Genomic DNA, 14242 nt, shown 5'->3' on the forward strand with positions numbered 1-14242 from the left:
AGGTGCCTCCACTTCCTTCTTCTTAAGTCAGAAGCAATAAGGCTTACTGATGCCACATTCATCTGGGTTTTCCTTCTCACTCACTAGATACCCTTCAGCCTCTTTGCTGGATCCTTGTCTTCTTCCTGACCTCTGCATGATAAACTATTCTAGTTCTCAGACCCAGACCTCTTCCCCACTAACTCTTACTGTGATCTCATCCACCTCACTGCTTTAAACATAATCTTCTAAATTTACATCCCCAGGCAAACTTCTTCCCTAAATTCCAGACTCACATATCCAACAGACTGTTTGACATCTCCTGGTGTTGATCATTTTTTAACCTAATTCTCTTTCAGAATATGTAACACATGTACATAAATCCAAACTTAAGCCTATATAACGAGGTATATTCAGATAGTTCTCACTTCCATCCACCTATTCCTTTCCTCTCTTCTATAGACAACCATTTTTACTAGCCCTTGATTTATGTTGCCAATGTTTCTTTTGCAAAAATAACTCAATATAGACAAACTGAAATAAAGCAACTATATATCAAGTAATGATAATAACCACACAGACAAAAAAATTATTTCTAGTGACTCTAGAACATAGTATTTTGACTATCTGACCGTAGTAAAATAAATACTAAGGACAAATGCAGCTGCAAAGAAAGCTTATACTTCATCCAATATTCTTACTGTCAGTGACAATCAGTATTATTATGTTTAAATTATATTTTTATATTATAGATTATACATTTTGGAGCCACATTTTATATGTTGTGGAATATATCTTTTGAAAGTATACATGTTTACAGTATAAAAGAATAAGTAATTACATAAGACAAAAGACAAATGCCAATAAAACCAAAGAAATTGTGTAAAGTATCTGTAAGGTTAAACTTAAATTCGACATACCAATATTACTTCATAACTTTTTTTCTTTGTGAAATACGCATATCCTGACTCTATCAAAAAGGCTTAGAGTGGGGCGCCTGGGTGGTTCAGTCAGTTAAGAGCCTGACCGGCTCAGGTCATCATCTCGCGGTTCACAAGTTCAAGCCCCACATCGGACTCTGTGGTGACAGCTCAGAGCCTGAAACCTGCTTCAGATTCTGTGTCTCCCTCTCTCTCTCTCTCTGCCCCTCCCCCACGTGCACTCTCTCTCAGAAATAATAAACATTAAAAAAAGGTAAAAAAAAAAAAAAAAAAAAGGCTTAGAAGTAATGACAACTCAGTAACAATGCATCACTGTACTCACATTTTTGTCTCTAGACACCATTCCCCAGTAAAACCAGGGTTTCTTATAGGAATAACTGATGTCTGGGGACAGAAATATGTGAAATGAACCTGAACATCTTGGAGTAAGTAAGTTATTAAAGATTAATGAGGTCACACCAATGGGACAGAGGAACATGAAAAGGCTCCCATTTGCCAAAGATTAAAAGTTTTGTGAATCTAGAAGGTAACGATTGCAACTCTTTGAAACATACTCAATATATAAATCCTTATGTTCATAAGGATACTAAAATAAATTAATTAAATAAATAAGTAAATCTCACTGGTTACCACTGAAAGTAACTAGAGCATCAATGGCTTATTCTGAAATTAACATTTAAAAGGGAACAATTAAATATTTATCCTGTCTATCCTGGGTAAACTCCTTTTCAGGGTAACCAAATAGCCTAGCTCTTAAGGAAAAGTTCCTCCTTAAGAATTCCAGCAAATGTGGCAAGAAGAACAGAGTTAAAAAAGCACGTTTGCAACTCCTAATAAAAAAATTTTTTTTAAATAATCATTTGTGGATGAAACAAGCACATAAAAACAATTCGAAATGAATCAAGGACTTGAACATAAGACCTGAAACCATAAAACTCCTAGTAGAAAATATAGGGGGTAGGGTCGTTGTCATCAGTCTTGGCAATGATTTCTTGAATTTGAAACCAAAAACAAAAGCAACAAAAGCAAAAACAAGCAAGAGAAACTACATCAAACTAAAAAACTCTGCAACACCAAGGAAACCATCAACATAATGAAAAGGCAGCCTGCAGAATGAGAGAAACTATTTGCATATTCTATACTGATAAGGAGTTAATATCCAAAATATATAAAGAGCCCCTACAACTCAATATCAAAAGACAAACAATCTGATTTAAAAATGGGCAGAGAAACTGAATAGACATTTTCAAGAAGAATACATACCAATGGCTCAAAAGGTACAGGAAAAGGTATGCAACATGATTAGTCATCAGAAAAATGCAAATCAAAACCACAATAAAATATCACTTTCCTTCTATTAGAATGGCTGTAATCAAAAAGAGATAACGTGCCAACAAAACCCTACCCAAGTTGTAGACTTAGGAGCAAAATAAATAGTTATTTTAAGCTATTAAGTTTTAGAGTCATTAGTTACAGCTGCAGCATACAGAATGTATGGCTCCTTTCAAATAACAGTGTACAAAATTAAATACCAAATTGTTAGAGGCTGTTATCCCCTCTGCATTCTCTTGCTTTCAACCTTTCTATGTTCTTTTGCCTAATGCATATTCCTTATAAATAACACGTAATTGACTTCTATCATTTTTGGTCTTCTCTGATAATCTCTGTGCTCTTAAGAGTTTAATTTATATTCACTTATAGTTTTACATTTAGATCTTTTTCTGCTATTTTATTTGTACTTTTTGCCCTGCTCTTACTCAGTTTTATTTTTTCTTCTTTTGTTTCCCTTTGCTGTGCTTGTGGATTGATGTGTTTGTTCTTTAAAAGATTTCATTTTTGTCCTGTAAACTTAGAAAAGTTTAAAGGTAAATATCTTCACCTAACTATAGAACAATGTAAGTATCTTAGAATACTTAAAAACAGTCATCTGTCACACAAACCCCACTAACATGCTAATTTTATAACATAAGCTGTACCTTATTTTGCTTCACTCTTAATGTATAACATTAGAATTACAGGTTTTAATCATTAATATTCTTTGTTTATCCAAACGTTTACTCTCAACTTCAGTCAACATTCCTCCCATCTTAGACCCTTCTGGGCTCATTTCCTTCTTTCTGAAGTTCATGAGATAACAGGCAAATCCTCCTGAAATGTTGCTGTTGTCTGTTAGAGACAAAACAGACTGGAAGGCAAAAAGCATATAAAGACAGTCACTATAAAATAACAAAATGTCAAATGTCACATGTCAAATCTCCTGTTACCAGGAGATAAGCTAAAACAGAGCTTCAAAATATGTAAAGAAAAAACTGCTACAACATTAAAGTGAGGGATTTTAATATTCTCTCTCTCTTTTTCTGTAGTTAATATATCAAGCACATAAAAATTAGGAAGGATATGGAGGGTCTGAACCACACAGTTATTAAGCTTAATCTATCTGATGGGCATACAGAATATAACCCAACAATCAGAGAAGACAATGTTGTTTTGAGGAAACAAGAAAGGTTTATAAAACCTGACAATAAATTCCAACATTGGATAGCATCTGGCATTTGTGTTATGAATAAAATAAAATTCATTTATGAATCAACAACACCAAAAAACAAAACTAAAGCAGCATCACTTGGAAATTTGTTTTTAAAGCCCTAGAAAAACTCATGGGTCAAAGCAGCAATTCCTACAGAAACAGGAACCTGAATGATGTAAAACCAAATTGGAGGGATGAGGGAGGACTTCCCTAAGGACGTGCTTATATTAGAAAATAAAACAGCTGTAATATTAATGTCCTAAGGATCCCAAAGAAGTCTACAAAAGTAAGAAAGAAAAACAAATGTTAGGGGCTGAAGCCTGAGCTCTGGTAGCTTCAAGGTAAATTTAAACCCTCTTCAGAAGTCTACAGGAGACATAAGGAGCAAAGGAAGAAGGTATCCTTTATGTAGCCTCGTCATCAAAAATTTGGATTCCATGTGTGACAATATTAGCTAATAGCAGCTAAAAGCTAGGCTATTCTAATTCCTTCACATGTGTTAACTTCTTTCATCCTCACAGCAACCATTAAAAACGTAAGAGAGGTACTGTTATTATGCTCATTTTCTGATGAGGAACCTGACATACAGGCTAAATGTATTTGTCAAGATTAGACCTCAGATATTCAAAGCCAGGATACAAACCTAAGCTCTCAAGGTCTAGATCCCATGCTTTTAACTACATACCATGTTAATATTCTCTATTAAGAAAGGAATGTTGCTCATAGTCATGTAGAAAAGATCATTTTAAAAGTCACACTATCTATACTTCCTATCATAGAAACATGCTATTAAATGACAAGTGCACATCTTTATTCTCTTCTCTCTATAATCAAACCTTGCATATTGGCAGCAGCGCCTACTCACCAGCACAGTCTAGTGAACAGACCAGCCCTATACCTAATGCTTAATGATGTAATAAGAATGGTCATATTATGCACAATTTCACACTCACGGTGATCTTCCATTTGCAAGGTAATTAGGTGTCGGTGTAGATTTTATTTGTGGCTGACACAATCAATACTCTAGTAAGAGCAGAAGCAATGAAAGAAGGCAGTATGCAGCCCTAATTCTCTCGATGGTTACATTCATCTCCTGTGTTGAAAGATATGAGCTGGGAGGGAGAGGGGAGGTGTTAGCTCCCTAGAAGAGTAGGGTTAAGAGTTCTATACATGGTGCCAGTGAAATCACTGCGATTTTAAAATGTGAAAAATCACTATAAAATCTGAATTTTGAGCTCAGTAGCTACAATAAAATGTAAAAGGAGAAATCACCAACTCAGTGTGTGTTTCAAGTTCATGGCAGAGTGCTTCAGTAAACGCTGAATGAATGAGTGAATGAATGAACAACCCCCAATACAGTATCACTCATGAATATTAGGGAGAAATTTTAAAAAAAGATGAAGTAAAATCCCCTAAGCTAAAACAGCTTCTGGAAATTCTATTAACTATATTATTTCAAGGTCTCAAATAGCAGGTATAGAACTGACTTATAAAAGCTAAGTCATTCTAGTCACCTAAAAACAAGAACAATTTCCTAAGTTTGCTGACTTTCTCCAAGAAATGTACTTAAATGCTATGTAAAACGGCCACTCAGGATCAAATTGCTTTGCAAGGGTATTAAAGACTACCTCGAGGGGCGCCTGGGTGGCGCAGTCGGTTAAGCGTCCGACTTCAGCCAGGTCACGATCTCGCGGTCCGTGAGTTCGAGCCCCGCGTCAGGCTCTGGGCTGATGGCTCGGAGCCTGGAGCCTGTTTCCGATTCTGTGTCTCCCTCTCTCTCTGCCCCTCCCCCGTTCATGCTCTGTCTCTCTCTGTCCCAAAAATAAATTAAAAAAAAAAAAGTTGAAAAAAAAAAAAAAAGACTACCTCGAATTATTTATAATTTTGGTAACAAATGTTCAAAAGAAGTGAAGTCCTCCTGGTTGAGGTTTAGAAATATTTTTATTAGTGTGAGGTTTTCAATGCCATCCTACCTGATGAAACAGATTTATTTATATTAGGAAATCTAAGATAAGGAGTTAATTCATTTTAAAATTAATAGAAATGTTTTTGTGAAACATCAAAAAATATTAGATTATGATCATTGCTGTGATTATTAATGACTGGACAAGTTTTGGGCATTAAATTGAAGATCTGAGTTTGTTGCTGTTTTTAATTAATTTTGTTGACTATTATGAATCTTCATTTCATCCACAAAGTAAAACAGTTAATAACTTACAACCACATGGTTATTAGGATTCCATGAATTAATTCATGTGAGCCTATGCTGCAATTCATAAGGTACTAATGCAAGTATAGTTTTTTGTTTTTCTTTTCAAAAAAGTTTAAAATGTAGGGGTGCCTGGGTGGCTCAGTGGCTAAGTGTCCGACTTTGGCTCAGGTCATGATCTCGCAGTTGGTGAGTTCAAGCCCCGCATTCGGCTCTGTGCTGACGGCTCAGAGCCTGAAGCCTGCTTCGGATATTGTGTCTCCCTCTCTCTCTGCTCCTCCCCCACTCACACTCTGTCTCTCTCTCAAAAATAAATAAACATTAAAAAAATTTTAAGAAAAAAGCTTAAAATATTTTGCCTCCACCAAAATTAGACAAACTTAATCAAATTTATTTGTTTCAATTTGTTCATTTGATAAAGTACATCAGACCTTTCAGGAAACTAAAGATTCAAATAAATGTATAAATGCACACACACATACGAGAATTATTGATTATCTGACAAACTAACATTAGTGAATTGGACTTGTCTTTTATTTACTTAAAGCCCAATTCTCAATCAAGGGATTAATTGAATTACCCTCATTAATGAAATAATATTTTAAACTTTCATTAAACTGGCTTAGAAGAAAAAATATTTTTTTCTCATTTTGGTTGTTCAACCAGTATCATTTAGATGAGTTCCTACCGAAAACACAGAAGTCATCAGAGAATTGAATTCAGTGTGTATCAGACAATATCCAGTCACATTTCTGACTTTAGTATATCCTAGACAGGTTAATCATAATGCCAACCTGGACCACACTTCTTTCGTAGGAAAAACTACAGCCAGTGGTAAGGGAGAAGTCACTGGCAGCAAGTTGTTCCTTTACTTTGTTTTCTCACCATTTGGTCATGTCTTAAATGTCTTAGTTAAGTGGCAAGGGTCTATGCAAGGAGAGTTCCTAGTTACAAACCTTTAAGCCATACCTCACACATGTGCCCCATAATGTGACCCTAAGCTTAAAAGCATGTATAAAAAGAAAAGGGAAAAGTGTCTTCTGAATGCACACTGGCTATTTTATCCACTGTCCCAACTGAGCCAATAATTCCACTCCTAGATTCAAGAGAACTGAAAATATACATTCACACAAACATTTATATACAAATGTCTGTCATACAATAGTCAAAATAGAAACAACCCAATGTCCATCAACTGATGAATGGATAAAGGCATTATATTTATATATACATACAAAGGAATATTAACTCAGCCATAACGGGGTGCCTGGGTGGCTCAGCTGGTTAAGCGTCCAACTTCGGCTCAGGTTGTGATCTCATTGTTCGTGAGTTCAAGCCCCACGTTGGGCTCTGAGCTAACACTCAGAGCGTGGAGCCTGCTTCAGATTCTCTGTCTCCCTCTCTCTCTGCCCCTCCCCCGCTTGTTCATTTTCTCTCTGTCTCTCTCCCTCCCTCCCTTCCTCTCTCTCTCCAAAATAAATAAATGAATAAACATTTAAAGAAAGAATGCAGTAGTGATACAAGCACGATTATGGTAAGTGAAAGAAGGGAGACACAAAAGGCTACATACCGTAAGACTCCAGTTATACGAAATGCCCAGAACAGGCACAACTGTAGAGACACAGACATTAGATTGCTTGCCAGGGACTTGGGGGTAGGAGAGGATGGGGAGCGAAAGCTACTAGATACAGAATTTCTTTTTGAGGTGATGAAAATGTTCTGGAAAGATGGTGGTGACAGCTGCACAACTCTGTAAATATATTAAATACCACTGAATTACCCACTTTAAAAGCTGGGGATTTTTTTAATGAGTGAATTATATCTCAATGTTTAAAAAAATCTAACAAACCCTGCATTTCCAGCCATCTCTTTCTCTTCTTTCAACCTATGCACTCAAATTGATCTAATGTGTATCTAGGACAAGACACCTGGATGGATCACTCCTCCCTCTGCGCCTCTGACCCAAGCTATTCCCTGGGCTCTTCTCTCTACTCTCCACTCCCTTCTCCCCACCACTCTGCAACATCCAGATCAAGTCCAACTTTTTCCACAACATTTCCCATCCGTAGCCGACCAGTCTGCCAGAGGACAGATGAGCCTTCTTTATTTCATCTGTGCTCACCAACACTGCTGAATTTAGTTGAATATTATACAAATGACTCTAATTATAGCTATAGATAGGGCTTTCTCTCTATAACACAGGTTGGAGATATAAAAGGTAATGTAATTCTTTCATATACATTCTCAAAATTATACTGATCATTTGCCAGGCTTATATCTAAAACATTTCTATTATGACTCCTTTCAATGAAATGTTATTTGAAAAATGAAACATGTATTACTTTATTTCCCAATATTTACATAAGTACAACTCTGCAAAAACAGCACTGCATAAAAAGATGAGCTAAACTGAATTACTGCCCTATGACATGGATTAAAGGATAATATCCTTCCAATTATCCTAACAAAAGGATTATCAAAACACAGAGTGGTTCCTTCTGAAGAATATGAGTTTACACAGGAAGTATATTAATATTACCTAATTATCAGAATTCATGACTAAAGAAGCTAACAAAATCTTACCTTCAGTTAGCACACAAATACAAACCCCTGAATTATTTCCACAATATACTTCAGAGCACTTGATCACGTGTTACAATACTAAAAAAAAAAAAAATCTTTTCTTTTACGCCTATTCCCCACAGAATTCTTTCTTGCAGAGAGACAGCAAAGTCAATATTAACAATTAAGAACTGCTTCTTCTTCCTGAAGCCAAGAGCACACTGTATACACCGTATGTTAGGTAACTTGACAATAAATTATTTTTTTTTAAAAAGAATTGCTTCTTCTCTGTTAATTTTGAGTCATCTCCCTTAATTCCCTCTATATAATATGGATACCCTCTGTTCACTGGGCCTACTGCATGCAGAAATAAACTATCAGGAGTGCCACACAATGCCTTTTTTTGAAGTTGTATTTTGAAGCCATTCCATTTGAAGCTATTCTGTATCTTTCAACCTGTGCCACGTTTCAATAATGACTATTTAATAATTACAATCATCCCCTTATTAGCTTGGCATTTCATTTTCCTTGCCTTATGGCACCCCACAGTTGAAGGCAAGGAAAACTCTGTTGATTAGCTACTTACGACCAGCAACAATAACTATGCTGGAGAGAAGGCTACTTGGAGAGGATTACATAAGAGCTGGAGCTCAAATGCCTCAGACAGAGAGAGCAGCAAATTATAAACCCAAGTACTTCATTGCATGTAACCAAATTGGCTAGTTGAAATGCTAATTGCCTTTCAGCAAAACTAAAGACAGACAGGGGACCTTGTGCTTCAGAGAATGAAATGCATTTTTACTCCACTTCTGCACTATTGTCTTGCTGAGAATCATTTGAAATCTATTCATAAAGGTAGTTCTTTCCCTAACCTTTAAAATGTGGGAAATTTATTTAGCCCCTACCAGCATCTCCAATGTGCTGATGTGCCAAGATGAGAACAGATGGCTGGATTTAAGCCATGTTAAGCCCCTAATAAAGTAAGGCATGAAAGAGTTCGATGTTCAAATATATAGCACAAATCAAGAAAATGTGCCCAGGGAAAAGGAATTTTGAATAACAAATAAACATATAAATTAAAGTCATCAAATAATATAATCTTTAAAACGTGAGTATTCTTAATGTAATTATACTCAAATGCATATAAAAATAGCTATCATAGCAAAACTCAAAGAGACCCCCAGTCTCCCTTTATACCTAATAATTTTGTATTAGTTCAAAACTCATTTATGGAGAATTATTCCAACAGTCAGTTTTCCCCCTTTATATGAAAAAGAGTCTATTCGGGTTTTTCAGAATGCTGAATAAATGAATGAGAAATGTCCTATCAGCATCCTGCCCTCATTCTGAGGTATAGCCAGCCTTACGCCTGACTGCATCAGAAAGGGCCCCATGACCACCTGCCCAGCAGCTGGGGGAGGGACTTGGTCTGGTACATTTTAAAGTGTATAATGTGTCACAGTGGAATCAGAAAACATAGCTTTTGTATTACCCCAGCCTCCTGTGTCCCAGCTCCACCCTTCTCCTCCTCTACCACACCTCTATCAGGGCAACAGAGCTCGGGTGCTGTGGCCTCTTGTGTGGCCTGACATCCTGACACATTGGGGAACCCTCCATACATGCAAAGATCCCTTTGTGAAGGGAGAAAAACAGGCATGCATGCATGGAGAAAACAACTTTCTGTACTACTTCATTCTGAATGAGACAGTCTTTTTATCACTTCTCAATAAGTATCTTTACTTAACGTCTGAGCTGCCCGGGGGTGGTAGAGTACTAGGACTAAGTAGAGCTTTAAATCGTAAACAGTTCCAATAAATAATTCAACAGGAGTTATGGGGGAAAAAAACAGCTTTCTGGCTGGATGTTCACCAAAATCCTCGGACGGTGGAGTTCTGGGTGATTTTTTTTTCTGTACTGTTTGAATCTCCTACATGATTCTCTATGATCTTTACAATCAGAAAAAAGACATTATTTCCAAGTCAAAGAGAGAGAGAGATGTAGACTCAACTGCATGTAATACTAAGCTGTTTGACTTTTCCCACAAAATCAAGGAAATGCCCATCCAAACCTCTCTGTGGTAACACACCACATTTTATGATCAAATTAAGCAATCATCATCTAAGGAGCTCAATATGCTTTAAAAGCATCTGTAAATTATCTGGTTGTGCTCTATGTAAAGTAAAAGTAGTAACAGCACACTGCTTGTACTGCATAGATTTCTGGACGCGGTATATAAGACAATGAGCTATCACAGGTAAATAGGTAACAAAGCCTATAAGAAATTCAATATATTAACCACTTGGCTAAACTCTAAGAGATACTAGAAATATATATAATATAGTCACTGGCCTCAAAGATTTACTACCCTAATTGGGCAAACTTGAAATTTTCAGGACAGAAATATTAAACCAGTGGAACAGATACACACACACACACACACACACACACACACACACACACACAAAGCATGAGACAGTATTTGGTTGCCTGTCAATAAATCAAACACATAATGACTAAGTTATGTACTTATTTATCATGCTTCTCACTTATCAGTTTATGGGAATATCCAGGTGTCTAAAGTCATAAATGGGAAAAGAGAAGATGTGACTTTAAGTCTCTCAAACTTTTCTACGTTTCAGTTTCCCCAAACATAAAATAAAGGGGTTGATCCAGTTTGGCTCCAAATTTCCTCCCAGTGCTTAAGGATTGCAATGGTGTATTCACAGCCTATGACTATCTTACCATTAAAGGACCATACACCTAATCTAAGGACAATGTATTTTCTTTGCGGGTCCTCCCAGGTCACAGATCTTTCTGCCTCAGTTCTTTCATCTGCAAATCAGGATAATAATATTTGATGATTAAATAACAAAGCTTCTCTTTTTAAAGGCCTAGAATTCCTGTCATGGAATGCACTTTCAATAAATATAGCATGCTATTATCATTCATTGTGGGCACATGAACACAAGAGTTTAGCCACAGCTCATTCGGCTGTATATACTCTTTTTCTCTGGGTGTAACATGGCCAAGGGCACCTGCAAATAGAAAGATCTCTTTAATACTTTAACACTTACCTTACCATATTATTTCTAATCATTATTTTCATTGCCATGAAACCATTTGTGTTCCAAATACAACTCATGTTATCATTTTCTGATGACAACTGCAATTGGCATTCAATATTTGATATATATACAATGTAAAACTATAATTGCTCTTATTAAAACACAATAAATGTTGACTGATGCATTATTTCCATTTCTGTAGATATCAAGATTCAGTGTTGTTCCATAATTTACCTTCACCACATTATGGACTTACATTTTAGTCAAAGATTATTTCTGAGCTGATGTTTATAGGTGGTTTCATCTTTTAATCATCACATGCAGTATAGCAGAGATGCTTAGAGCATTCAGGAAAGATCCTTCATCCAGCTCTAACTGGGGAACTTTGGCAAGAAGTTTAAACTTTCCATGGCTTAGTATCATTATCTGTACATTGGGATGATACTATTTAATTTATGGTGTTGTCCTGAGTGTTAAATCATCTATATAAAGGGCTTCTCAGAATTCATTACAGTACATTACATTCAGTATGGGGTGGCTGCCATCATGATTCATCATGAAAATAACATGTTTATTTTTAGCGTATGCATGCTGGCTACTTTTTTTAAAAGTTATAATGTTGGAAAAAAAAGTTATAATTTTGAGACCCATCATTTCAGCCTGAAATAACTCTTTTCAATCACCAGGTCTAATTCATTTATTTTGTAAATAAAGAAAAATCAGGCCCAGAAGGATGGATGAACGTCTAAAGTCACTGTAAATTAATGGCAAGCCAAGACTCCTATCTAATTGCATATATTTAAAAGATTGTATTATATCACAGTTCAGAGTGTATTTGGCACTCCCTGTAGTAACTCACCAAAAAATTAACTGTTGGTGTTCATGTGTATCTTGACTAGAATATCTTTTTTTAGTGACTTTTTTTTTTGGTTCTATCTAGCTGTTTTGATAAATGACACACAAAGGGGAGGAAAAAGCACTTTAGTAATTTAAGGTAATAACTTCAGAAGGAATTTTCAAATAATGCTAAGGTATATTTTTTTGAGCTTTATCCTAATGGTTGGTAATTATGCCCTCTTAAGATGTGATATGAGTAATTTCTAAAAGAGTCTGCAGCCTACATATAAACACATTACACACATTTCCCAAGATTGTGGATTTCATGAAATGTTAAAAGCTGGTTTAAAATAAGAGTTACAACGAGTAAGTTAATATTGCACCTTAAAATGAGTTTTTGTCCCTCATGAACACTAAGCAAAATGTCTTAGTTTTAATTTTAAGGAAAAAAATCAATTTTAAAGTAGTTGAAGACATTAAAAAAGTCTAAGCTTTTTAAAAAATATATTATCCTACGGCTCCAGGATAATTCCAAACTCCCTGAAATCAACATATCTCACTGAAACTTCTGGGACCTAGTGGTTATTTTTAACATAAGACTCCTTAGGTTTATTCCAACGTTCCCATCATTAATTACTGCCATTGATTATTAATTATCACGGCGCGCCGTTCTCGGTCTGTTACTTTCAAAGCGGATTTTTTAAAATTAAAGCTAGGGGTTCGGGTTTCAAACAGGCAGAAAGAGAGAAACTTTTCCATCTGCCCATCCACATCTCACCTTCTTTGAGATCAAACAGTTTGGAAAGGGGCGGCTGGTAGGGACGCCAGGTTCCCTGCACCGCCGCAGCCCGGGCAGAGCGGACGCCGAGGCTCTGCGGGATTAGCCGCAGCGCGCGGCGCCGGATGCGCGCCCTGCCTCTCGCGCCCACGCCTCCACCTCCCGCAACAGGTGCGGGAGCAGCAACCCAGCGTGTCGCGCGTGCCGCGGCGTTCCCTTCCAGCAGTGGGATGTTCGTAGCACCATCCCCCAACCACAGCCTACCTAGCCCTGGGGACACCGACATCCGCGCGCGCCCTGCGGTCGCCGCCGGTCCCTTTCGCACACCGTCGTTCTGCCTCTCGCTCGCGTCCCCAGGCTTCGCCGGGGCTGCTAGTTCTCACTCCCGCAGTGGGGTCAGGACGGTGGCTCCATTCTCCTCCCCCCTTTCTCCTCCCCCTCATCCTCGATCTGCTCCAATAGGACTCGCGGCTCCCCGGGCTGCGCTCACCTGACCAGCGGAGCGGGGGTGGCTGCCCAAGGCAGCGCGCCCTCATCTGCTCAGCGGGCAGTCAGGTCCGGGCTCCGGCGTCGAGAACACCCTGCCTTGGCCATCCCTAATGGTCTGTTCCGGCAGTGAGGCGCCTAAGCTGACCTGCCTGCGCGCCGAAACCCAGGAGTCTCGCCTCGGCTGGTGCAGCACAGCGGAGGGCACGGTTCGCGCCTTCTAGTTGTACCCCTAGACTAAACTTTCTAGTTTGTCCCCTTGGGCACAAGGACTCCCTCCACCCCCAGACTGGTGGGCACTCCGCCCTGGGTACTCCACTGTAAGCCATTCCCGGTTTTCTTTCCGGGGAGAAAACCCATTTACTACTGATTCCTGTTCCTTTCCTGACGATATTTATTTAAACTTTGACTGAAGTACCCCCTGAGAGGTTCAAATGAGAATTTGAGCATTAATTGATGAAACATTAAAAATAAGCACTCTACACTTACATGTACTTATAAACAGAGACTAAGGTCAACATCTAGGTAAATTATTTGCCTCATTTATAAACGAGGTTTAATTCCTACCTCATACAGTTGTTAGAGGGATTCGATGAATGAGATCGTGTGTGAATTGCAACGCTACATCTCACGCGTGGTAAACCCCAACAGAGGTTGGCAATTACTCCCAGGGTTTAAAAGTAAAGCTCCCAAGGTCAGACCATATCATCAGCACGTGCAAATGCCCAGCTGCACCAGAGATTTTTAAAGTACGTGCAGCATTCTTAGAAGTTTCAAATCAGGGAGGAGGTTAAAGATTAGCAATTAGCAGTCCAACACCATCTCGCCGCTGATTTTATGGCGAAAGAAATTAAAATA

At 37.8% G+C, this 14242-nt stretch overlaps 1 protein-coding gene across 6 annotated transcripts in view; it reads right to left on the bottom strand.

Annotated features, from left to right (window-relative positions):
- The window catches only part of ADGRV1 (adhesion G protein-coupled receptor V1), a 563532-nt gene extending 550218 nt beyond the window's left edge, over positions 1–13314 (bottom strand). For 5 of the 6 annotated variants that reach the window (XM_058727155.1, XM_058727147.1, XM_058727130.1 and 2 more), the window contains exon 1: positions 13163–13314. In XM_058727155.1, the coding sequence (XP_058583138.1) occupies positions 13163–13184 (22 nt within the window). In that variant the 5' untranslated portion in view covers positions 13185–13314. Of the gene's footprint in view, positions 1–12898; positions 13056–13162 lie in introns of those variants that run through there. The other variant, XM_058727138.1, reaches the window with a different exon arrangement.
- Between the last annotated feature and the right edge of the window lie 928 nt (positions 13315–14242).

Source organism: Neofelis nebulosa, chromosome 1, assembly GCF_028018385.1.
Source record: "Neofelis nebulosa isolate mNeoNeb1 chromosome 1, mNeoNeb1.pri, whole genome shotgun sequence".
Taxonomy (NCBI): domain Eukaryota; kingdom Metazoa; phylum Chordata; class Mammalia; order Carnivora; family Felidae; genus Neofelis; species Neofelis nebulosa.